Source organism: Elephas maximus, chromosome 4, assembly GCF_024166365.1.
Source record: "Elephas maximus indicus isolate mEleMax1 chromosome 4, mEleMax1 primary haplotype, whole genome shotgun sequence".
Classification (NCBI taxonomy): domain Eukaryota; kingdom Metazoa; phylum Chordata; class Mammalia; order Proboscidea; family Elephantidae; genus Elephas; species Elephas maximus.
The window spans coordinates 99196644-99222516 of NC_064822.1; the positions used below are offsets into that span (position 1 = coordinate 99196644).

Consider the following 25873-nt stretch of genomic DNA (forward strand, 5'->3'; position numbering starts at 1 on the left):
TGCCTTCCTGGTATCAGAATTCTTGTGATTACATTGGTCTTACTAGGATAATTTCCTCATTTCAAGATTTTTAGCTTAATTATACCTGCAAAGTCCCTTTTGCTATGTAAGGTAACATATTTACAGGTTTTGTCCAATTTCCTCCATTTGTCTTTTTCTTAATTTAATGGTGGCTGAAAAAAAAAAAATTTTTTTTTTTTTTTTTTTTTTTAACAATGGAGCCCTGGCTATTAACCAAAAGGTTGGCAGTTCAAATCCACCAGCAGTTCCTTGGAAGCCCTATGGGGCAGTTCTATTCCGTCCTACAGGGTTGCTATAAGTTGGAATCGACTCGATGGTATGAGGTTTGTTTTTTTTGTTGTTGTTGCTGTTTTTTTTAACAATGACTGGGAGCAATGGTGGCACAGTGGTTAAGCCAAAAATCGGCAGTTCACATCCACCAGCTGCTCCTTGGAAACCCTATGGGGCAGTTCTACTCTGTCCTAGACGGTCACTGTGAGTTGGAATCAACTTGATGGCAACGGGTTTGGTTTTGTTTCAACAACAGCTATTGAAGCTGTTTGTGATCAGCTGCTAACCTAAAGGTTGGCAGTTCAAACCCACCGAGCGATGTCGTGGAAGAAAGGCCTGGTGATCTTCCATAAAGATCACAGTCAGGAAAACCTTATGAGGCAGTTCTACTCTGTAACACGTGGAGCCACTATGAGTCAGAATTTACTTGATTGCAATGGACATAATGATGGTTATTAAAGTGATCTTTGCTGCAAGACTTAATCACTTCGATCAACAGAAATTTCAGGGGGCCTTTGTGACCAAGGAAACCCTGGTGGCGTAGCAGTTAAGTACTACAGCTGCTAACCAAAGGGTCGGCAGTTGGAAGCCACCAGGCATTCCTTGGAAACTCTATGGGGCAGTTCTACTCTGTCCTATAGGTTCACTATGAGTCGGAATCAACTTGATGGCACTGGATTTGGTTTTGGGTTTTGGTTTTGTGGCCAAAGGAACCCTAGTGGTGCAGTAGTTAAAGCAATCGACTGCTAACCAAAAGGTTGGTGGTTGGACACCTCCAGCAGTTCTGTGGGAGAATGATGTGGCAGCCTGCTTTTGTAGTGATTTACAGCCTTTGAAACTCTATGGAATCGCTAACTCTATGGGATCACTATGTGTTGGAATCGACTTCATGGCAGTGGGTTTTTGGTTTCGTGACTAAAATTATTTCTCAATCATATCAAGGACACTTTTGGATCTAAAAGCTATTGCAATCCTTTGATGACCCAAATTTTTATACTCTATTTCCTCTTATTTCTGCTTGCAACCTGGCCAGCTCTTTCCTGAGCTCATCTCTTTCATATAAGTACCCTGGCAAATGCAGGCAACATTAGCTAGTATACACTACTAAAATTGTTTTCCAACCTCTTCCCCTAGAGCGACAATTCAATAAGCACATGGCTTGGCTACCAAATTATTGTCACCAAGAGATTTTTGCAATTATCTTTTCCACAGTATAATAATACTCTCCTGATTTTCAGCCTGCTGACCACCTTCCTGTTGATAAGCCAGAGTGTCCAATATTTAATGGAAAATTTAAGTATTACTTAGGCTAAGTGCTTAATATGTTAAGTAGTACCCTGTAACCATTGCCATCAAGTCGATTCGGACTCATAGTGACACTGTAGGACAGAGTAGAACTGCCAGATATTAGATAGGCTAATTTAGGGATTACAGGCAGTTAGTTAACCTTAAAATCTCGGTAGTTTAACACAATTAAATTTAATTATCCTTCATGCTGTAGTCCAATTTCGTATTCACTGGGCAGCTTTCTATGCAGTGATTCAAAATCTAGTCTCTGGAAGGAGATTTGAAAGAGAAATTTAAGGCTCCAAACATAAAGATTCTGAGAAGATATTAACAGGGAATGAAACAGGAATTTAGGTTTCGGATAGATATTAAAACAAATTAGAAAAATTTAGAAAAATTCAGCCAAAAATAAATTCAGTTTAGATCTAAGAATGACTAGATGCTAAGTTCAAGAACTGGCCTAAAGCTGTTAAAATATATTAACGTATTTCCTGGGATGCTCCTATGACTAGGCCTGATCAAGGAGCCTCGATCAACAGGTAGGCATATACTGGCCTCAGCCATAGGATTCAGAGGGTGGCAGGGACAGGAAACCAGGCAGATGTTACTCTCTCTCTGCAATGGGCATCCTAGCATGGTATGTGAGATCAGCAGGACCTAGGGAGAGTTCCTACTTAGCTGTGGGGGTTGTCATTCTTTCCTTGTGTTGATCATTAGTGACACTGTAACTTTGGGAATTGGTTTAAAGTTTAGGAGTAATTTCTCTCTTGTTTTGCTTTGGAACTTATTTGCAACAGTATTTACATCAGGGTTAGCTGTATATTCTTTTCTATCATTAATATTCTGTTTTATGGTTACTATTTTTTTTTTATGGTTTATTTATTTTCTTAGTTAAAGCCAATAATGTCAGTGACTAAATATAATAGATTTAAATAAACAAAGAATGTAACCTCAAAAAAAAAAAAAATCTCAACCATCTTATAAAATAGATATTATTGTCAATAAAAGCACACTATGTGTTAGGATATGTACCCGTTCTAATAAATGAATATGAGACTCACCAAGATTAATTTAGTAAGAGACAAAGAAAGGATATGAACTCAGGTCCGATACAGTGCTTTCAGATTTTTCAGAATATTTAGGAGAATTTTGGATAACTAGCATTAGCTGTTCCAATCAACACAAGACATGTAGGTATGTATCTTTGAAAACTTAGACTAAAACAGAGGTGCATATAAATGCTGGCATTTCCTTGAGTTCAGGTAAAGGCTGGGAATCCAATATTGATACAGCTAGATGGATCATGGGCCACTGCAGAGGACAGTGGGTAGGGGTGGCCCTAAGTAGGCAATTTTGTTCAGAGGTTGTTGTAGGGTTCTGTCTGTCCACCTATCTACCTACCTACCCATCTACCCACCTACCCATCTACCCACCTACCCATCTATCCACCTACCCATCTATCCACCTACCCATCCATCCATCCATCCATCCATCCATCCATCCATCCATCCATCCATCCATCCATCCATCCATCCATCCATCCATCCATCCATCCATCCATCCATCCATCCATCCATCCATCCGCCTGCCCGCCCGCCCGCCCACCCACCCACCTGCCCATCATCTATCTACCTATTATCTATCTATCTACCATCTATCTATCTATCTATCTATCTATCTATCTATCTATCTATCTATCTATCTATCTATCTATCTATCTATCTATCTATCTATCTATCATCTATCTATCTATCTATATCTATCTATCTATCATCTATCCATCTATCATCTGTCTATCATCTATCTATCTACTGTCATCTATCATCTCTCCTTCATTTGCTCTAAATGGAAGGAAATTCTGACGTTATCTCTATGGATCTCACAAAATCTATGCTTCTCTTACAGTTTTGATGTTTAGAAGTCAAGTTGCTTTGTGAAATTTCCTAGTCTTTTCTGAGCTGATGCCTCATGACTCTGCAAGTCTCTGGCTAAAAAAGTCACTCATGAGACAGCCCCCCTGGTACAGCTATAGGGAATCCAGAGAATCAAGGACAAGATTGGATATGCCAGAGCCCTGGTGATCTGGACTCTGAGGCTGCCTCTAGGCTCAAAAGAAGAGAGCTCTGTGTTTGAATAACAATGCATGTAATGGACTCAGGAGGAGAAATGCAGAAAGTGTGATAAATATTTGCTATTAGGGGAAAGATTAACTCTGGTTTTGGAAACCTGAGTAAATGAATATCTCTTGAGAAGAAAATTCAGCAGGTTAATTGATAGCAAGCTAGTGGCTTTAATTTGCTGTTTGTGCCTTTTGAAGGAATGTCCTAATTAGGGGTGAGGATCTTCTATCAGCCTCTTTGACACCTGATAATAAAAATAATAATACTAATAATAATAATAGGTAACTTTTGCTCAATCCTTGTGTCAAGCATTGTACTTCTGAATAATTTCATTAAATTCTCACAACAGGTCTATAAGGAGGTAATATCGTTAAATCCATTTTATAGATCAGCATACTTAGGCTCCTAGGCTGATAGAAGATATCTGACTCTGCCTCCCTGGGTTCAAAAGCGCACCTAGCCCCAGAGATCAGGGGAAGTAAACACACTTGCCTGTACAGGTAAGAAGAGGAAAGAAAATTCTGGATCTTGGGTTGGCTCTGCCAAATCCTGAGTATCTGTTTCTGAAGTCCTGGGGTTTTAACATGTGCAGCATTTATAGGTCTGTGGAAAGGCAGAGGCCATCTTTGAATATCCTGTGGACATGGATTCTCAGGTTTCATTGGGTCAAGGTGAGCATGGAGAGAGTTTGGGGCTAGGAGAAGAGGAAGGTAGGTTTTACTGGGATGGGTGGCATGGCTTTGTTTGGATTCAGGGTTCTACAAATGTGATCACCCTTACTTTAAAAAAAAAAAAAAAGAAAAGCCATTGCTGTCAAGTCGATTCAGACTCATAGTGATGCTGTAGGAAAGAGCAGAATTGCCCCATTGGGTTTCTAAGGAGTGGCTGGTGGATTCAAACTGCCAACCTCTTGGTTAGCAGCCAAGCTTACACTGCACCACCAGACCCTCACTTTGGGCTTCCTAAAATGCTTTCAGGATTTCAATCATGAATTTCTTCTATACTTATATATAAGAAGTAGACAACGAAGTGTGTCTGGACAACTATTTCTGAATACTCAGTAAACCAAAACCAAACCCATTGCTGTTGAGTTGATCCTGACTCATCGTGACCATATAGGATAGCATAGAATGGCCCCATAGGGTTTCCAGGGCTGTAATCTTTACAGAAGCACACTGCCACATCTTTTTCCCATGGAGCAGCTGGTGGGTTCAAACCACTGACCTTAGATTCTATATATTGCTGCTGCAGTTTCCCCCGGGGTATCTATAACTTAGAGTAGGGGTTGACAAACTATGGCCTATGAGCAAATTTGGCCTGCCCTCAGTTTCTGTAAATATAGTTTTATGGGAACATATCGATCCTCATTTACTTATACGCTATCTATGCTAAGTGGTGCAAACGGTTTATGCTTGGCTGTTAACCTTAAGATTGACGATTTGAACTCACTAGTGATACTGCAGAAGAAAAGCCTTGGCTATCTGCTTCCATTAAGATTACCAAGAAAATCCTATGAAACAGTTCTGCTCTGTAACACATGGGGCCACCATGAGTTGGAATGGACTTGATAACTACTAACAACAACAACATGCTGCTTTAGTGCTACAAAGGCAGTTAGAGGAAAAAAAAAAGATAATACAAAACTCAGAAATGGTTGACATATATCACATACAGGATAATAAAAAATAACTTTCGGAAAACATGGGTCAAATGTGTCAATGCAATAGCTCTTGTTTTTATTCTTCATCATCACATGGTGACATGATTTACCAGTGTCCTCCTTTATGTAGACTGAAATTTAACTGAAGTGGTACGATTCTGTTTCCACTGGTCTTGTTTTGTGGTTGAAATTATTCAAATTACTGAAATAAAATCAAGCTATTTTAGTCACAGCAAGGTAAAATTACCTTCCTTTGGAATATCTTTCAGAGATGATGAAATGATGCACAAAGCCCTGTGCTGAGAAATGTATTTACTTCAGATGAAAAACCCAAGTTACTAGAAAAATTCATTTTGAAGTAGAAAATACATGCTACTGGATTCTTTATGGAATAGTAATATGCCACCAAATAGAATATGATTTTATGCAGCACTGAATGTGCTCTTGGAAAGATGATTTCCTAAACACACTTGGGAGAATATAATTTGAATATAAATGTTCTCTTATTTAGCATTTAAAAGTTTATATGAATTTCAAATATATCAGAAGAGATCACTTGGTGAATTGAGAGGAAAGTGTTTTTTCCTTCTCTGTAAAACAGAGAAGTCCAGTAAAGGCGTCTCCAATTATACAGTCTCAGCTTCTACAGCGAATATATTCTTAGATGAAGTGATTTCTCCTGGAATCTGGTGTGTCTCAGGGTTCTCTTGAAAAACAATGCGCGTGCTCACACACACACACACACAGAGATAAATTTATTTTGAGGAATAATCTCATGTGATTGTGGAGCCTGGCAAGTCCAAAGTCCGTGGGTGGGCAATAGGCTGGACATTCCAGCAGCATTGTGTACAAAATCCATAGGTCAGGTGGTGAAGGAGTGAGAAGAATTTTGGCACAATGTCTGAAGGCAGAATCTTCCCTTGGGAAATCTTTACTTTTGCTCTCAAGGCCTTCAACTGATTGAATGAGGCCCACCCACGTAATGGAGGGTAATCTGCTTTATTTAAGGCACTTGATTTAATCAAATGTAAATACTTCATAACAGAATCTAGACTAATGTCTAACCAAACAGCTGGCCACCATAACCTGGATGAATCGACACATACAATTAGCCATCACATGATATTTGGTTCTGGGCATGACCCAACACAGGCACAGGAACAACTAGAGAATATTTAGAAGAGAACAACCGAAATCTTTTATGAGAACAGAGTAAAGAAATTGGACAAGTTTAATCCTGGAAGGAAAATGTTCTGAAAGGATATTTGAAAAAGAGTTAACCATTACGGCCCAATGAATAGGACCAACATGACGTATATTAAATAGAAATATAAGGAAAAGAGAGTTCAGCTGAAGGTTCAGAAAAACTCAAATACAGGATTTAAGGGTGGAATGGATGGTTAGGGGATGCCGAGTTTCCCATTTCTGAATGTGCACAAACAGCTATTCTGAGGGATAATTGTGAATTTGGAATTATTATAAGTAGTTATAAAAGAAATCATAAAGGATACATATTGAAATTCTTTATAATAAAAATGAAATAAACCTATAAAAACAACTCATTGAGGAAAGCATTGGAAAAAATATGGCAAAAGATTTCTAACAGGCTATATGTGAAGATCTTAGTCTTATTCTGACTTAAAAGAAAAAAAATTAAAGCACAATAGATAAGTGAACAAAGGATACATGTAGACAATTCACACATGATAAAAGAAACAACTGAAAATGTTTAACCTTACAGTTAAAAAAATTCAAATTAAAGCAGTAATGAAGCGCCATTTAAACCTACGAAAGAAATGCGACAAAGGATTAAAATTAAATTGATAATACTCACTGGTGGCTAAGTTGTTTTGAAACTAATTTCATATATTGCCAATGGCATTGAACATTGGTACAGCCTTTGGACAGGCAGTAAAACAAACTAAACCACATCATATAGAATTGTTCATGACTTGCTTCATTAAATCCATTTTTGATAATGCAGCCTAAGGAAATAACTTACACAGTATGAATTGCAGCAGCATCTATAAAAGTGAAAGATTTAGAAGGAAATAAACTATATTTCCAACAAATCAATGAAATATTTACCAGCCATTAAAAAGTAATGACCCTCACGTGTCTGTCAGTTTGTCCTACTGTGGGGGCTTGTGTGTTGCTGTGATGCTGGAAGCTATGCCACCAGTATTCAGATATCAGCAGGGTCACCCATGGAGGACAGGTTTCAGCTCAGCTTCCAGACTAAGACAGACTAGGAAGAAGGACCCGGCAGTCTACTTCTGAAAATCATTAGCCAGTGAAAACCTTATGAATAGCAGCAGAACATGGTCTGATATAGTGCTGGAAGATGAGCCCCCCAGGTTGGAAGGCACTCAAAAGATGACTGGGGAAGAGCTGCCTCCTCAAAGTAAAGTCGACCTTAAAGATGTGGATGGAGTAAAGCTTTTGAGACCTTCATTTGCTGATGTGGCATGACTCAAAATGAGAAGAAACAGAGGCAAACAACCATTAATAATAAGAACCTGGAACGTACAAAGCATGAATCTAGGAAAATTGGAAATCGTCAAAAATGAAATGGAACACATAAACACCGATATCCTAGGCATTTGTGAGCTGAAATGGACTGGTATTGGCCATTTTGAATTGGACAATCATATAGTCTACTATGCTGGGAATGACAACTTGAAGAGGAATGGTGTTGCATTCATCGTCAAAAAGAATGTTTCAGAATCTATCCTGAAGTACAACGCTGTCGGTGATAGGATAATATCTATACGCCTACAAGGAAGACCAGTTAATACGACTGTTATTCAAATTTACACACCAACCACTAGGGCCAAAGATGAAGAAATAGAAGATTTTTATCAGCTGCTGCAGTCTGAAATTGATTGAACATGCAATCAAGATGCATTGATAATTACTGGCAATTGGAATGCAAAAGTTGGAAACAAAGAACAAGGATCAGTAGTTGGAAAATATGGCCTTGGTGATAGAAACAATGCCGGAGATTGAATGATAGAATTTTGCAAGACCAACGACTTCTTCACTGCAAATACCTTCTTTCACCAACATAAATGGTGACTATACACATGGACCTTGCCAGATGGAACACACAGAAATCAAATTGACTACATCTGTGGAAAGAGACAATGGAAAAGCTCAATATCATCAGTCAGAACAAGGCCAGGGGCCGACTGTGGAACAGACCATCAATTGCTCATATGCAAGTTCAGGCTGAAACTGAAGAAAATCAGAGCAAGTCCATGAGAGCCAAAACATGACCTTGAGTATATCCCACCTGAATTTAGAGACCATCTGAAGAATAGATTTGATGCATTGAACACTAGTGACCACAGACCAGACAAGTTGTGGAATGACATCGAGGACATCATCTATGAAGAAAGCAAGAGGTCACTGAAAAGACAGGAAACACCAAGACGGATGTCAGAGGAGACTCTGAAACTTGCTCTTGAGCATCAAGCAGCTAAAGCAAAAGGAAGAATTGATGAAGTAAAAGAACTGAACAGAAGATTTCAGAGGGCCTCTCGAGAAGACAAAGTAAAGTATTATAATGACATGTGCAAAGAGCTGGAGATGGAAAACCAAAAGGGAAGAACACGCTCAGTGTTTCTCAAGCTGAAAGAATTGAAGAAAAAATTCAAGCCTTGAGTTGCAATAGTGAAGGATTCCATGGGGAAAATATTAAATGATGCAGGAAGCATCAAAAGAAGATGGAAGGTATACACAGAGTCATTGTACCAAAAAGAATTAGTTGATATTCAACCATTTCAAGAGGTGGCATATGATCAGGAAGCAATGGTACTGAAGGAAGAAGTCCAAGCTGCTCTGAAGGCATTGGTGAAAAACAAGGCTCCAGGAATTGATGGAATATCAAGTGAGATGTTTCAACAAACAGATGCAGCACTGGAGGTGCTCACTCGTCTATGCCAAGAAATATGGAAGACAGCTTCCTGGCCAACTGACTGTAAGAGATCCAGATTTATGCCAATTCTCAAGAAAGGTGATCCAACCAAATGTGGAAATTATAGAACGAGATCATTAATATCACACGCAAGCAAAATCTTGCTGAAGATCATTCATAAAATGGCTGCAGCAGTACCTGACAGGGAACTGCCAGAAATTCAGGCTGGTTTCAGAAGAGGACGTGGAACCACGGATATCATTGCTGAAGTCAGATGGATCCTGGCTGAAAGCAGAGAATACCAGAAGGATGTTTACCTGTGTTTTATTGACTATGCAAAGGCATTCCACTGTGTGGATCACAACAAACTATGGATAATACTTCTAAGAATGGAAATTCCAGAACACTTAATTGTGCTCATGAGGAACCTTTACATAGATCAAGAGGCAGTTGTTCAGACAGAACAAGGGGATACTGATTGGTTTAAAGTCAGGAAAGGTGTGCGTCAGGGTTGTATTTCACCACACCTATTTAATCTGTATGCTGAACAGATAATACGAGAAGCTGGACTATGTGAAGAAGAACAGGGCATCAGGACTGGAGGAAGACTCATTAACAACCTGCGTTATGCAGATGACACAACCTTGCTTGCTGAAAGTGAAGAGGACTTGAAGCACTTACTAATGAAGATCAAAAACCACAGCCTTCAGTATGGATTGCACCTCAACATAAAGAAAACAAAAATTCTCACAACTGGACTAATGAGCAACATCATGGATAAACGGAGAAAAAATTGAAGTTGTCAAGGATTTCATTTTACTTGGACCCACAATCAACAGCCATGGAAGCAGCAGTCAAGAAATCAAAAGACACATTGCATTGGGCAAATCTGCTGCAAAGGACCTCTTCAGAGTGTTGAAGAGCAAAGATGTCACTGTGAAGACTAAGGTGCGCCTGAGCCAAGCCATGGTATTTTCAATTGCATCATATGCATGTGAAAGCTGGACAATGAGTAAGGAAGACCGAAGAAGAGTTGATGCCTTTGAATTGTGGTGTTGGCGAAGAATATTGAATATACCATGGACTGCCAAAAGAACAAACAAATCTGTCTTGGAAGAAGTACAGCCAGAATGCTCCTTAGAGGCAAGGGTGGCGAAACTGCGTCTTACATACTTTGGACATGTTGTCAGGAGGGATGAGTCCCTGGAGAAGGACATCATGCTTGGCAGAGTACAGGGTCAGCGGAAAAGAGGAAGACCTTCAATGAGCTGGGTTGACACAGTGGCTGCAACAATGAGCTCAAGCATAACAACGATTGTAAGAATGGCGCAGGACTGGGCAGTGTTTCGTTCTGTTGTGCATAGGGTCGCTATGAGTTGGAACCAACTCGACGGCACCTAACAACAACAACAACAAAAAGTTATGAACATCTAATAACATAAATGTTATTTATAATAAAATGTTATGCAGAAAGGTAGAAATAAAAATGATACATACTATGATTGCAACCACGTAAACTATGGAGGCAAATGAACAAAGAGCAAAGAAAAATAAAAAACAAAGTACCAAAGGTGGGGAGATTATGGTGAATTTTTCTTTTACAATTTGTCTTTAAAGTAGCATTGTATTTATTTAAAGAAATAAAATTGAAACCTTTTAGGCATTACTGTGCATACTTTTTAAATCTTGAGACATTCATATGTGCATGTGAAAAACTAACTGGCTTAGTTTTGGGAATAGAAATGTAAATAAAAATGCATTTAATCAATTTGTAAACTCATTTTCCCTAAATGTCAGCAATAGCCAACATTGTTTCGAAACACTGAAAATATACAGACTGATATGATAAACAGATGTTACCAACACAGTTAAGCAGTCTGTGTACGTAGTACCCCTCCTCTACATATAAGCTGTTGTTAAGTGCTACTGAGTCAGCTCCGACTCATAGTGACCTTATGTATACCAGAATCAAACGTTGCCCAGTCCTGCGCCATCCTCACAATCATTGCTGTGTTAGATCTCAGTTTTGCAGCCACTGTGTCAATTCATCTTACTGAATGTTTCCCTCTTTTTTTGCTGACCCTCCACCAAGTATGATATGTTTCCCCAGCAATTGGTCCCTCTTAATGATGTGTCCAAAATAAGAGGGATGAAGCCTGGCCATCCCTGCTGCTAAATAGCATGCCGGCTGTACCTCCTCCAAGACAGACTTGTTTGTTCTTCTGGCAGTCCATGCTATATTCAATATTCTTCACCAACACCACAATTCAAATGTGTCAGTTCTTTAGTCTTCCTTTTTGGCTGTCTAGCTTTCACATAGGAGTCCTTGAAGGCACAGTGGTTAAGAGCTTCACTGTTAATCAAAAGATCGGCAGTTTGAATCCACCAGGTGCTCCTTGGAAACCCTGTGGGGCAGTTCTACTGTGTCCTACAGGGTCGCTATGAGTCTGAATTGGCTCAACGGCAACGTTTTTTTTTGGGGGGGGGGGGTGGCTGGTGGTTTGCGGTTAGATTGGCTCAATACCACTATCCTAATTTGGTGTTTATCGTCCCCAAGCATTTAAAAATATTTATACTTTCACAAATATATCCCTACACACTACAGATTGTTTTGTACATTTTAAAAAATTTATATAAATGTTGTGCTATGCATCTATTTTTCTGCATCTTGATTTTTTCCTAAACATTGTCTTTGAGATTCTTCCCTGTTGCTATATGCAGTTCTTACTCATTTCCAATGCCATAGAGTATTCCAAACTATAAACATATCACATTTTATTGGTCATTGCTCCTACTGATTGACATTTAAGTAGTTTCTAATATTTTGCTATTAAAGTATACACCTCCTTGTACATGTGTATGAGAATTTCTCTAGATGGCTGTTGTTCAGTAGAACTTTTTGCAACGATAGCAACGTTCATTGTGCTGCCCAGGATGGTAGCCACTAACCACACAGTGGCTACTGAGCTCTTGAAACGTGGATCATGCAATTGGACTGCATTTTAATTTAATTTAGAATAAAATAGCCACAAATGGATAGTGGCTATTGTATTGCACAGTGTAGCCCTGGATCCCTATCCTTAGGAATACGTACTGGGTCATGAGGAGAGTACATTCTTAACTTTAGATGTTGCAAAACTACCTCCAGAATTGTTTGGAGGATTGTACAATGTATAATTCCACCACAGCCACTGCCATTGGGTCAGCTGTGACTCATAGTGACCCTATAGAACTGAGCAAAATTGCCCCATAGGGTTTCCAAGGCTATAATCTTTACAAAAGCAGACTGCCACATGTTTCTGCCGCTGACCAGCTGGTGGGTTCGAACCACCAACTTTCCACCTAATAGTCAAGTGCTTTAACTACTGTGCCGCGAGGGCTGTTTATAATCCCACTACTGGTGTGCAAAAATTCCTGCTGGTTCATATCCTCACCAACAATGGTGTGATCCTACTTTTTAATTTTGTCAATTTATTTTTCAATTTTGCCTTTGTGGTTTTAATATACACTCATCTAACTCTTAGTGAGCCAAAGCAAATTGGGAAACGTTTATCGGTCATTTTTGGGTTTTATCTTATGAAATACCTGTTTTGTCTTCTTCCCATTTTTCTATAGAATGTTTGTACTCATTACTTTTAGTTTTTTTGTGTGTGTGTTTACCAACACTTTGTGATTATATATTGCCAATCAATATCTCACTAGGGCCTGTGACTTCTCTTTTCATCAATTTCATATAGCAGAACTTAAGTATGACTTTAAGATACATGCTTTTTGAGGTTTTTAAAAGATATCTTGAATTTTCCTCATGAATTTATTTTACTTTTCACACTTAGGTGTTCAATCTATGCGGAATTGCTTTTGTGTGAAACAAGGATATAATTTTATGTTTTTGCTCTCACATAATTAATTTTCATAGCCCCATTCATCTTCAGTGTTACTCCTGTCACACAGTAAGTATCCATATGTGCGTGGGATGGTTTCTGAGGCCTTGATTCGATCATAGATGTTGATCTCCCAAATATTTATTCTTGCAGCAAAGACTCTTAATTCCAATAACTTTATAACTTCTTGATATATGGCAGATTAAGTCTCCCCGTGCCCAAATATGATTCTTCTTCAAAATATTTTTGACCATTTGCTTTCCTATATTTTAGAATCACCTTAGAAGAGCTTTTTTTTTTTTCTTATTAGAACTACCAGGGAGAATTGGCATTTTAATGATATTTAGTCTTCCTGCCTGTTTCTTCATTTAACTGGCTCTTTTAAAAAATTGAATCCCTTTGGTTCTCACTTCTGACCCTCACTGTTATTGCTGTTAACATCTTGTTCCAAGCCCCTATCACTGTTTGTGACAACACCTGCGGTAGTAATGTTCCTCCTACTTCTGCACTTGCCACTCCCTCCTGATCCTGCCTATTCTCCATACCATGCCCCAAGTGATCCACCTGTCAATCAGATCATGCTGCAGCCTGGCTCAAAATGTTCTAAGGACTCCCTTCTGACTCAGCATAAGTTACAAATCCCTAACCATGGCCTAGGAAGACCTTTGTCACCAGGCACTTTTCTGACCACATCTTCTGTTAAATTTCAGCTCACTCACTCCACTGAGCCCCAGGTAAGCACGCTCCAGCTCAGACCTGTACACAGGGTTCTCTCTGCACTTCTCTTCCTCCAGGCATGTGCCGGCTCCCCCCTCATTTCATTCAAGTGTCTGTTCCAATGCAGCCTTATCTTAGATAGGACTTGCCTGCCCACGTGTCTAAAGTATTTCTCCTGCCCACATCACTTTACCCCAGCCCAGCTTCTTTTTTTTTTTTCATAGCAGTAATTACCACCTGACATCACATTTACTTTTATCTGTTTATTTTCTGCTTCCACCATGAGGATGTGAGCTCCATGAGAATAGAATAATGGCTTTGTGTGTTTTCTTCACAAGGGGCCTAGAACTGTGCTGTTATAGTGTGTCCTCAAAAAATATTTATTAAGTATAGTTTTATATTTTCCCATAAGATCTTTGGTCTCTCATTGATAGACATATTCCTGGATCCTTTATATATTTTTTAGAAGATTACATTTTCTGTAGTTTTCTTTTTTCCCTCTTTATAGCTGTGGTTTTGTGAAAGAAAAAAAATTACTCAAAAGTAAATTCATTGATATTGTTTCTACTTTTACATATAGTCACACTCTTATTCCAGTTTTTTAAAGCACTGAAAACTGGACATAAACAGGGGAGCAAGTTTTAAGTACAATATTTTGGTGGTGACAGGAATGTATCGTGCCATCTGTCACTCAGAATAAAGAAGAAAATTCAGAATCTGCCATGCAAACAATCTCTAAGGACAATGATTTAATCCTAATACAAAGGCAAAAGGCAGGGGGAGGGGGTTGTCTGTGGCTGAGGGTACACAAGAATCTGCAGCTTGGGTTAGCCTATTCTAAACTCCTCCAATGGTTCTATTCTTTGCCAATATATTTCACCACAGATGCAAGCCACTATGGCTCAAGACGCATTCCTGCTTTTCTACCTGGAGGTCTATTACGTAAGGGCAATTACTCTGCAAAGAGGTGACAATTCATTTATGGAAGATATTGAATTCTCGGGCTGAAAACTGTGCATCAATAATCAAAGGTCAGCAGACCACAGTAAGAAAACTTCACCGAAATAGTGCCACTGCAGATGGGCAGCATCCAGGTGCCACAATGAATAAAGTGTGTACAGAGCATAAGCATCTGCTTAGTGCCTCAGGGATCCTGTTGGCAGGCACCTCTCTGAGATCAATTTAGTATCGTACCATTAATGCTCTACACCCAAAAAAATAAAAAATCTTGCTCCAAAACCAGTTGATATCATCAGTGCTTACATGCTAGATCAACAGGGCTGGACCTGTGTAGGCGTGGGATCTGCTGACCTTCAGAGGAACTGCTATCTAGTTAACAACATGGAGCTTTGATAGATGAGATAATGTTTAGTCAACTAAAGCTCATCTTTTACTCAGTACATATAATTTCAGCTTCGTTCAACTGAATAACTTCTGCTGCTCCAACATTCAGGGTATTGACTGCTGTCTTAGAGCTTTGATATACTGTTATTTTGATCATGGCAATTATAGGGTGTCTCTATATTGGCTATAGATAACCAGGTTGTTGGGAGGATGAAAGGGGCTCCATGACATTGCAACGTAATTGAACAACCCATGATTATCTTCACCAGCATATAAGGCAAAGAGGAAAACTAATATGGCAGTCTGGTGAAAAGGAAGAAAAATGACACGGGTTACCATATATTAATGACCAAAGAATCATACTTAAATGCACTTTGGGTCCAGAAAAGGGAAAATAAAGGAAGTGGAATAAAAACCATTTCCACCAAGGGCTGCACTTAAATGAAACAAGCTTGCTCAAATTAAATTCATGCTTCTTAGTTCTCACTTTCCCATAGTATTGGCATAATTCAAGGATGGCATTTTGCCAATTATTGCCAGCATGAGAAACAGCACATTAGCCACTTCTTCTTCAAGGAGCAAAGTTCTTAAGAAACAATTGATTACTGCTTGCTGGCAGATAAAACAGTAGTTCCCCTGAGGATAAACCTTGAGGGTGGGGGGGACTCAATCTGAACACATTCATCGCTTTAATGGTCCTTGGAAGAAGAGCCTTATTTTTTCCCTCTTTTCTGTTCAACATTAGAGGAATTTTGTTTTGTTCAGCAGTGGTCTGCAAGCTACTAATACACTCAGGGCCTCACAAAAAGCTACAAAGGATTTGGAATATGTAATTTCAAACTTCTTGGTTCTTCTTCCAAAATGGCATACCGTATCTAAACGATCTGTCTAAAATTTGTTACTGTCCTCAAGTTGTGGTTGTTGTTTGTTAGTTGCTGTTGAGTCTATTCTGACTCATGGTGATCCTGTGTGTACACAGCACTGCTCCACTGGGTTTTCAAGGCTGTGACCTTTCAGAAGCAGATTGCCAGGCCTGTCTTCCCAAGAGCCTCTGGGTGGGTTCAAACCACCAACCTTTTGACTAGTAGTTGAGGGCTTAGCTGTTTGTGCCACCCAGGGACTCTCCTTTCCTCATAAGAATGAGTAAAATACATTTTTTGGAGGATTTAATGTGAAATCCCAAATCAATGTCAGAAAAAAAAAATCACAAGAAAAAAAAAGGCCTTCAAATTAACAGATATCCTCTTGGAGACTAAATTGCTATTTACCATAGTAATATAGCTGATAAAAATAAACCTCATGTCCTGCTGAAATTTCAAATATAAAGAGGCTGCAGAAAAATTGTTTGTGATGAATCCAGGGTGTATAGAGAGACACTTAAATTTACACATTCAATAAATACTACACATGCCAAAGGAGTACGACATTTATAAATTATCGCTCAGCTCAGCTTGCACTAGGTTGTTGCCATAGCAATGGTGAGGGGATAGTTAAAAACCACTTTACCATTTCTGTAGCTTGTAGTAGTTCTCGGCTACCCATTTCAGTTTTTATTTTCTTTAAAGAAAAATGCCTCTACACAGCATTATAAATATAATTTGACAATATATGCATCTTCTTTTCACTTGAGTGCAAAACATAAGAATAGGAAAACATTGGATTAACTGCCTTTATTGGGCATCGGCTTGTCTTTTTTTTTTTCTTCTAAGATTCTGGTGCACCAAAAATTTAACATGTAATATCATAATCCCTTCTAACACTGGGGCTCTTTATACTCTGGTAAAACAAAAAAATAGAGATGTGAAGGATCAACTCTTGAAGTGATTCCCAGCCCTCACACGCTCCTTCCCTATACGCCTATCAGTCAGAGTCCTGGCAGGAAACAGATGGCCTACTCAAGCTGGCTAATTAAAGAGTTTGACAAATGGACTATTTATAAAGATGTGACTGGAGCTCAGGAAGCTAACAAGAAATGGTGCAGGTACCTCCCAAAGACAGAACAGCCAGAGCTGTTACTGCTCCTACGCCAGAACCTATAGAGGGCCGCTGTACAGAGAGGACCACCCATCAAGAGATGCAGTCCTCAGTAAGGTGACATAGCCAACCACGTTAGTGACCTGGCAAGGCATGAATGACTTGAACGTCACCTCCTCCAGGTATCCTGTCAGTTTTCCTCATTGGCCAAACCAAACCAGAATCCAGACAGCAAGGGAACCCATTAGTAGTCTATACAGGTCAGCCCCTAGGATACAGAAAAGGGTAGAAAAGGAGAGAGAGGATCTGAAGTTTTAAGTATAAAGGAGTGGAAGGCAATTGGCATGTCGAACCACCTGTGGAAAAGATGAACACATTACACAAGAGACACAAAGACTCACAAGTGTTATAAGGTAAGAGAAATATTTAATTTTGCACAAGAACGAGCTTATACTGAACAAATTCAACCAAATAATATCAAGTGCAGTAAAACAAGGAAATAGGGATGACTTTTCCTGTTAGAAAATATTAAGTAACCATGCCTGTGTATTATTTTTTATCATTACAATAACTTGTTTCAGATTTCTTTTCAGAGTGTGTACTATACATAACATGTTACAGCGTCTTTGCTTTGCTTCGGAAAATATAATTCATTCACTGCCTTATGGGGTTTGTTTTGTCTGTTTGTTTGCAGTGAGGAGCCTAACTAATGGTGACGATTCTGATCTAGAGTAAAATTTTCTGCACCAGTGAAGCTAGAGGTTTTCTGAGATCCAATGGGCTCGGGTTTACATCCAGGGGTCACGATGCCATTGTGTGTGTTCCACACTCATTCTTTTACACGGTGATGTCAGGCCCAGGAGAGGCAGAACAGTGGTCTCGTTTTGCCTTGAGAATTTTCCTTTTGTGATTTTCTCAAGCTCCACAAATTTCATAATTGAAAGTTCAGTCAGCTATTAACAAAGCTGCACTTAGCTGCCCACAAATCATCCAATTTAAGTTTTAACTTTTTTTTTGGTCTTTTTAATGAAAGAACATTCTTTTAACCAGAAATCTCCCATGAGACAGTTAACTTCACAGTTCCTGAAGGCACTGTGGATCCACTGAGCAACAGATGTGGCCATTCTGGAGAAAAAAAAAGTAAGAAGAGGGGTATGAATTTTTAACGACATTGGTAAATGCTCACGCTGATTGATTGGTGAACACTGCCGTATCTGTAAAGTTTGTTATCTACTTCTGAAACCCAAAGTGATGAATGGTGCGATCACTTTTCACGTTTCTGCTATGACAGAACCGATTATTATGCCGAGTTATTTGTGGCAAATCACAGGCTGGCTTTAGTTACCCACATGGCATCCTCTTGTTTCACGTTTGTTCTTTTGCAGTGAAACCTGTGCGAGCTGGAACTCGACCAGACTACCTTGTTTTTCTGGTTCTCAAAAATTTTGCACCTTTGACAGGATGCAATCTTTCCACTTTTCTATTGCTCACTTTAGTGAAAAAAATTTGAATTTTCCTTCTATGACAGGTTTCCACCTTACACAGGTTCTGGCTTTCTCACGTTTGAATGTATTTATTCATTTGCAAAATATTTATTGAATATATTGAACACTAGTTACATAGATGTATAAAGCAAAGTGATCACTGGCTTCATAAGAAAAAAAAATAAGACTTACCATTTATTGGGGGAGAAAACTAGAAGTACCAAACAAACACATAATCACAAATTGTGAAAAGTGCTAGAAAGGAAACAAACTGGGTGCTATAATAAGATTAATAAAAGACTGGCTACTTAGACAGGGAGACCAGGGTCCCTTTCTCTGTGGAGGTTATATTTAAACCAAGACCTGAAGGAAAATAAGACAGCCACGTGAAGAGGGAGGCCAAAAGCACAAGGAATAGCTTGAGTAAAGGCTTTGAGGTGAGAAAATAATCGTGTAGTTAAGAAACTTAAAAAAGGCCTGAGTGAGGATTTGAAGTTGGTGAAGAGAACAGTGTATGATATGAAGTAGGAGAAACAAGCAGGGAAGGGCTCATAATTCATTTTTTATACAAAAGTACTAAAATAATAGTGTCTTAACAAGAAGAAAAAAACTCATTTCCTATTCTTTTGATTCCTTGTACTCTCACTTTCCTCAACTAGCTAATTATAATGATAGTGTTAATACATCACAATGATATTACAAGCATAATGATAATATCCTTCCGCTTCTGGAGTGTATACTCTGTGTAGACACTTCGCCAGGCACTTTAAGTACATTATCTCATTTCAACCTCACAGCATTCCCAGTGGGATTGCTATTATTAATAGTACCTTTTAGATTCAGAAACTGATCAGAAAGCTTCAATGTCATGTCCAAAATCATACAGGTAACAAATGGTAGAGCTGGGATTAAAATTCAGGTTAGTCTGACTCTGAAATTTATCTTCTATATTTTCTCTCGGAAAATTGACTTTAGATGATTTGAAAATGTATTATATTTTAGTATGATAGAATCAAATGTGTCTTTGTTGTTATAATAAGATAAAACTTTAAAATATGTATAGCCTGAGTTGAAGCACACTAAATAAAGGAAAAGTCAGTCTATACCCAAGAACAATAGAACAATATTATCAACTTAATCTAATCCTCTTCCTTTGTAAATTTTGATCAAGCAGACTGTTTTTTTCTTTTTAATTCTTACAGAATCATCTCTCAGCTCTCGTGCATTTTCAAGCTTTGTCATCATGTTCAGAGGCAGAGGTTTTCTGACCGTACTTGGTTAACATGGTCCTTCCTAATCCCTTAACCCCATAAAATGTTCCCCTAACAACAGAACTTCAAATTATATAAAACAAAAACTGATGGAACAAACAAAAGTAAGAAATTGTAAGCCCACAATCATCACCAAAAATTTTAATATCCCTAACTCAGTAATTCATATTAGCAAGCACACAAAAATTAGTAAGGGATGCAATAATTGAAAACATGTCAACCAACTTTACCTAAAAATGACCCAAATGTCCATCACCAGGTAAATGGATAAATTGTGATATTTCCATGCAATGGAATTTGACTTGGCAATAAAAGAATCACAAACTACTGATAACCTCAAAAAAGGAAAAATGTCAAAAACATTATGATGAATCAAAGAAAAATCAAAAGCCTTTGCAGTTGAGTTGATTCTGACTCAGAGCAACCCTATAAGACAGAGTAGAACTGCCCTATAGGGTTTCCAAGGAGCGACTGGCGGACTCAAACTGCTGACCTTTTGGTTAGCAGCCGAGCTCTGAACCATTGTGCCACCAGGGCTCCTGAATCAAAGAAGCCAGACATAAAAGAGGACATATTGTATGTGTCCACTTACATGAACTTTTACAATAGGCAAAATTAATCTATTATGATGAAATACAAATAGAGGTGGCCTATGGGGAGTAGGAACCAAATGGAAGGGGACACAAAGGTATTCTTTAGAGTGTGGGAAATATTCTATATTTTGATTTATCAAACTCATCAAATTATACACTTAATAACTGTGAACATCACTGTATATAAATATAAAAATAAAAACTGACCCATTGAAACTTAGTCTACTAGAAATAGTAACCACCTCCTGTCAAAACTAATTATTTTTATATAGTAACAGTTACAATATGTTTCCTTATTGTTATTGTTGTTAGGTGCTGTCCAGTCAGTTCTGACTCACAGAGACCCTATGCACAACCAAACAAACCACTGCTTGGTCCTGGGCCATCCTCACAATGGTTGCTATGCTTGAGCCCACTGTTGCAGCCACTGTGTCAATCCATCGCATTGAGGGTCTTCCTCTTTTTTGCTGACCTTCTAGTTTACCAAGCATAATATTCTTCTCCAGGGACTGATCCCTCCTGATAACGTGTCCAAAGTATGTGAGATGTAGTCTTGAAATCCTTGCATCTAAAGAGCATTCTGATTGTATTTCTTCCAGGACAGATTTGTTTGTTCTTTTGGCAGTCTATGGTATATTTAATATTCTTCGCCAACACCACAATTCAAAGGCTTTGATTTCTGGTCTTCCTTATTCATTGTCCAGCTTTCGCATACATATGAGGCGATTGAAAACACCATGGCTTCGGTCAGGTGCACTTTAGTCCTCAAGGTAACATCCTTGCTTTTCAACACTTTAAAGAGGTCTTTTGTGGCAGATTTGCCCAATGCAATCCATTGTTTGATTTCTTGATTACTGCTTCCACAGGTGTTGATTGTGGATCCAAGTAAAATGAAATCCTTGAAAACCTCAATTTTTTCTCCCTTTATCGTGATGTTGCTTATTGGTCCAGTTGTGAGGATTTTCATTTTATGTTGAGGTGTAATCCATACTGAAGGCTGTGGTCTTTGATCTTCATCAGTAAGGGTTTCAAGTCCTCTTCACTTTCAGCAAGCAAGTTCGTGTCATCTGCATAACACAGGTTGTTAATGAGTCTTCCTCTGATTTTGATGCCCTGTTCTTTTTCACATAATCCAGCTTCTCGGACTATTTGCTCAGCATACAGATTGAATAAATATGGTGAAAGGATACAACCCTGACACACACCTTTCCTGACTTTAAACCATGCCATATCCCCTTGTTCTGTTCCAATGAATGCCTTTGGATCCATGTGCAGATTACTCATGAGCACAATTAAGTGTTCTGGAATTCCCATTCTCCACAATATGTATACATAATTTGGTATGATTCACACAGTCGAATGCCTTAGCATATAGCCAGTAAAACACAGGTAAACTTCTGGTATTCTCTGCTTTCAGCCAGGATTCATCTGACATCAGCAATGATATCCCTGGTTCCATGTCCTCTTTTAAGTCTGGCTTGAATTTCTGGCAGTTCCCTGTTGATATACTGCTGCAGCCACTTTTGAATGATCTTCAGCAAAATTTTGCTTGCATGTGATATTAATGATATTGTTTGATAATTACCGCATTTGGTTGGATCACGTTTCTTGAGAATAGGCGTAAATATGGATCTCTTCCAGTCAGTTGGCCAGGTAGCTGTCTTCCAATTTCTTGCATAGATGAGTGAGCACTTCCATTGCTGTGTCCATCTGTTGAAACATCTCAGTCCGTATTCCATCAGTTCGGAGCCTTGTTTTTCACCAATGCCTTCACTACAGCTTGAACTTCTTCCTTCAGTACCATTGGTTCCCACTCATATGTTACCTCCTGAAATGACTGAAGGTCGACCAATTCTTTTTGTTATAATAACGCTGTGTATTCCTTCCTTATGACCCTGTTATTTCTGGTTCCATTTTTAAAGAAATCACTGTCACTCTTTCCATAAAAATGCTAACCTCCAAAGTTAAGACAGTCAACTTTAAATTTTCATTAATATATAAAAAAAATAAAAAATTATTTTATTTTATTTTTTATATATAGTACTTAAAAAATCCTGCTACTATTAATATTTTAGTATGTTTTCTTAAAGTCCATTTTAATATTTTCAACCTTCTTATAATCAAAGTACATACACATTTATATATCATATTTTATTTTAATTTTTATTATAAGCATTATCATTTTAATGACTAATAGTATAATATTATAACATAATGTAATGGTATATCATTATATATAGTGATAATATAAAACAACATGATAAATGACTTCAATATATAATATTCTATCCTATAGAGTCACCATAATTAAACCATTTTTCTATTATTGGACATTTGTTTCATCCTTGATTTTGCATTATAAATAATGTTGAAATGAATATTGCCATGCACTTAACTTACTACATGTTTTAGATTATTTCTTTACATTAGATTCTTAGACCTGGAGTAAGGGGACAAAAGATATCTGTGTGTGTGGCATGTTGGGGGGGGTAACTGTTGACAAGTATTTTCAATGGCAGTAACAGCACATCTCTATCAAAATTGGAAATTACCATGAAACCTTTTTTATTGTAGCATGTGAAAATAATGATTTATTAAGTTACTTTACATTTCAGTTTCAACTACTTAAAGGTTGAATATATTTCTCTTTTATTTTAATAGTACTTTTTTAGTGAATTGTTTATTCATCCTTTGCTGATATATGTATGGGGAAACAAGTATTTTTCTTATTAATTTTCATGCTTTTACTCTAGCAAAGAAGTCATATCTGTTGCTAATATTTGTCCTGTCTCTAGTGGTGAATTTTTATTTTGCTTATCTATAGAGGCTCTAACTTTTTCTTTGAGGTCTATCCTTTCTAAGCTTAAAGAAGTTATTGCTTTTCTATAATTTTGATAAATATTTGATTATATTTTCTTTGTTTTGATCTATTTTTAACACTTTGTCCATGTGGAATTTAATTTCATATACAACATAATGGTATCTAAAATTATTTTCTCCAAAACTGTTGTTCAGCAATTCTAACATATATGGAATAACCCTTTTCTCCAGCATTGATTCACAAAGCTCCCTTGATCATACACCAAATTCTTCATTATTATAATGGTGCCTATATATGTTTTTTTTTTTTTTTATATATGGGGAGGAGCCCCGGTAGTGCAGTGGTTAAGAGCTACAACTGCTAGCCAAAAGGTCAGCAGTTCAAACCACTAGCTGCTGCTTGGAAACATATGGGGCTGTTTTATTCTGTTCTATAGTGTTACTATCAGTTGGAATTGACTCGACGGCAATGGGTTTATACATCGGATATTTGTTTCCATTTCTTAAGTCATCCATTCTAATGTCAGTACAGATATCTACTTTCACTTCAACTTTCCCAGTTTCTCCTTTTTTATTGTACTTTAGGTGAAAGATCACAGTTCAAGTTAATTGCTCATACAAAAATTTATACACATTTTGTTATGTGACAGAAGTTGCAATCCCTATAATGTGACAGCACATTCCCGCTTTCCACCCCGGGTTTCCCATGTTCATCCAACCAGAGAATCCTGTCTCTTCCTGTCTTCTCATCCTGCCTCCAGATAGGAGCTGCCCATTTGGTCTCATGTATCTTCTTGAACTAAGAAGCACACTCTTCACGAGTATTATTTTATGTCTTATAGTCCAGTCTAATCTTTGTCTGAAGAGTGGGCTTTGGGAATGGTTTTAGTTTTGGGTTAACAAGGCATCCAGAGGCCATGGCTTTGGGGGTCCCTCCAGTCTCAGTCAGACCATTAAGTCTGGTCTTTTTACATGAATTTGAGTTCTGCTCTATACTTTTCTCTTGTTCCCTCAGGGACTCTCTGTTGTGTTCCCTGTCGGGGCAGTCATCGGTGGTAGACAGGCACCATCTAGTTCTTCTGGTCTCAGGCTGATGGAGTCTCTGGTTTATGGGGGCCCTTTTGTCTCTTGGGCTAATATTTTCCTTGCGTCTTTGGTGCTCTTCATTCTCCTTTGCTCCAAGTGGGTTGGGGCCAATGGATGCATCTTAGATGGCCGCTCGAACTTTCCCAGTTTTTGATAGATGAATGAAACATTTAGGGAAGTCAGAAACTTCATCCTGAAAAAACTCCAATTTTTCCATACCTCAGTTATTTCAGAATTACGTCTAGAGTCTCCATAGGAGTTATAAGTGGTCCATTGGTGTCCAATTCTTGAAGTTTCCTGCTCAGTGATAATTTATTAAATGAAAGGACCCTTAGTCTCCCTGCCTCCTCCTCATTTCTCAGTTGGACACATCCTTCTCTGTTATTAGGAGCCCAAAGTATAATTGCCTAAAAGCACTCTTGCCAGTCATAAGGGTGATTCTCTATTAGATTTCCAAAAGGCTTTTATTACTTTTGACTCAAGAGTTTAACTTCTGAGTGGAGGAAGCATGTGTTTTTTTGACCTAAGCAAATTAAACTTGAAGCATTTAAAAATGGAAGGAAAAATCTTACCCTGTTTTACCCAACTAATTCCTATTCCTCAGATTTCACTTACAATGTCATTTCCTCAGGAAGTACAGATTCACATGTTGTATGACCTCTTAGTTCAGTGTACTTTTCCTTCATCACAGTTTTTAATGTTGTCTTTATCTGTGTCACTACTTTATTAATGTCTACTTTCCCAACCACCAACAATAACAATGGCCAGCAGTTATTGAGTATGAATGTACTGGGCAGAGTATGAAAATTTTTGTATATATCATTTCACATAATTCTTTTTAAGAAAATTGAAAGGTTTTATTGAAATATAAAATAGATTTTAAAATTTCAATTGTGACAATTGTTGAACCCCTGCAATGTGTCAGCAATTTCCCCCTTTCCCTTTACATCTCGGTTCCCTGTGACCATTCTTCCAGTTTTCCTGTCTCTTCCTGCCTTCTCATCTTCGCTTTTGGGCAGTTGTTGCCCATTTGGTCTCATATACTTGCCTGAACTAAGAAGCACATTCATCAAATGTGCTACTGTTTGTTTTATAGGCCTGTCTAATCTTTGGCTGAAAGGTGGACTTTGGGAGTGGCTTCAGTTCTGAGTTAGCAGGGTATCCAGGGGCCATAGACTTGGGGGTTCCTTCAGTATCTGTCAGACCAGTAAGTCTGGTTTTTTTTGTGAATTTGAATTTTGTTCTACATTTTTCTCCTGCTCTGTCCAGGACTCTCTATTGTGATCTCTGTCAGAGCCGTGGGTGGTGGTAGCTGGGCACCATCTAGTTCTGGGCTCAGGCTGATGAAGTCTGTAGTTTGCGTGGTCCATTAGTCCTTTGGACCAATATTTTCCTTGTGTCTTTGGCTTTCTTCATTCTCCTTTGC

General features: G+C 38.3%; 1 protein-coding gene and 1 long non-coding RNA gene across 6 annotated transcripts in view; one reads left to right on the top strand and one right to left on the bottom strand.

Moving 5' to 3' along the window:
• Positions 1-25873, top strand: part of LOC126075331 (uncharacterized) — a 102164-nt gene that overhangs the window by 55255 nt on the left and 21036 nt on the right. The gene's annotated exons all lie outside the window — the stretch shown is intronic.
• Positions 17611-25873, bottom strand: part of NELL2 (neural EGFL like 2) — a 485920-nt gene continuing 477657 nt past the window's right edge. For all 4 annotated transcript variants that reach the window (XM_049882891.1, XM_049882892.1, XM_049882890.1 and 1 more), the window contains exon 21: positions 17611-18318. In XM_049882891.1, the coding sequence (XP_049738848.1) occupies positions 18268-18318 (51 nt within the window). In that variant the 3' untranslated portion in view covers positions 17611-18267. The remainder of the gene's footprint in view (positions 18319-25873) is intronic.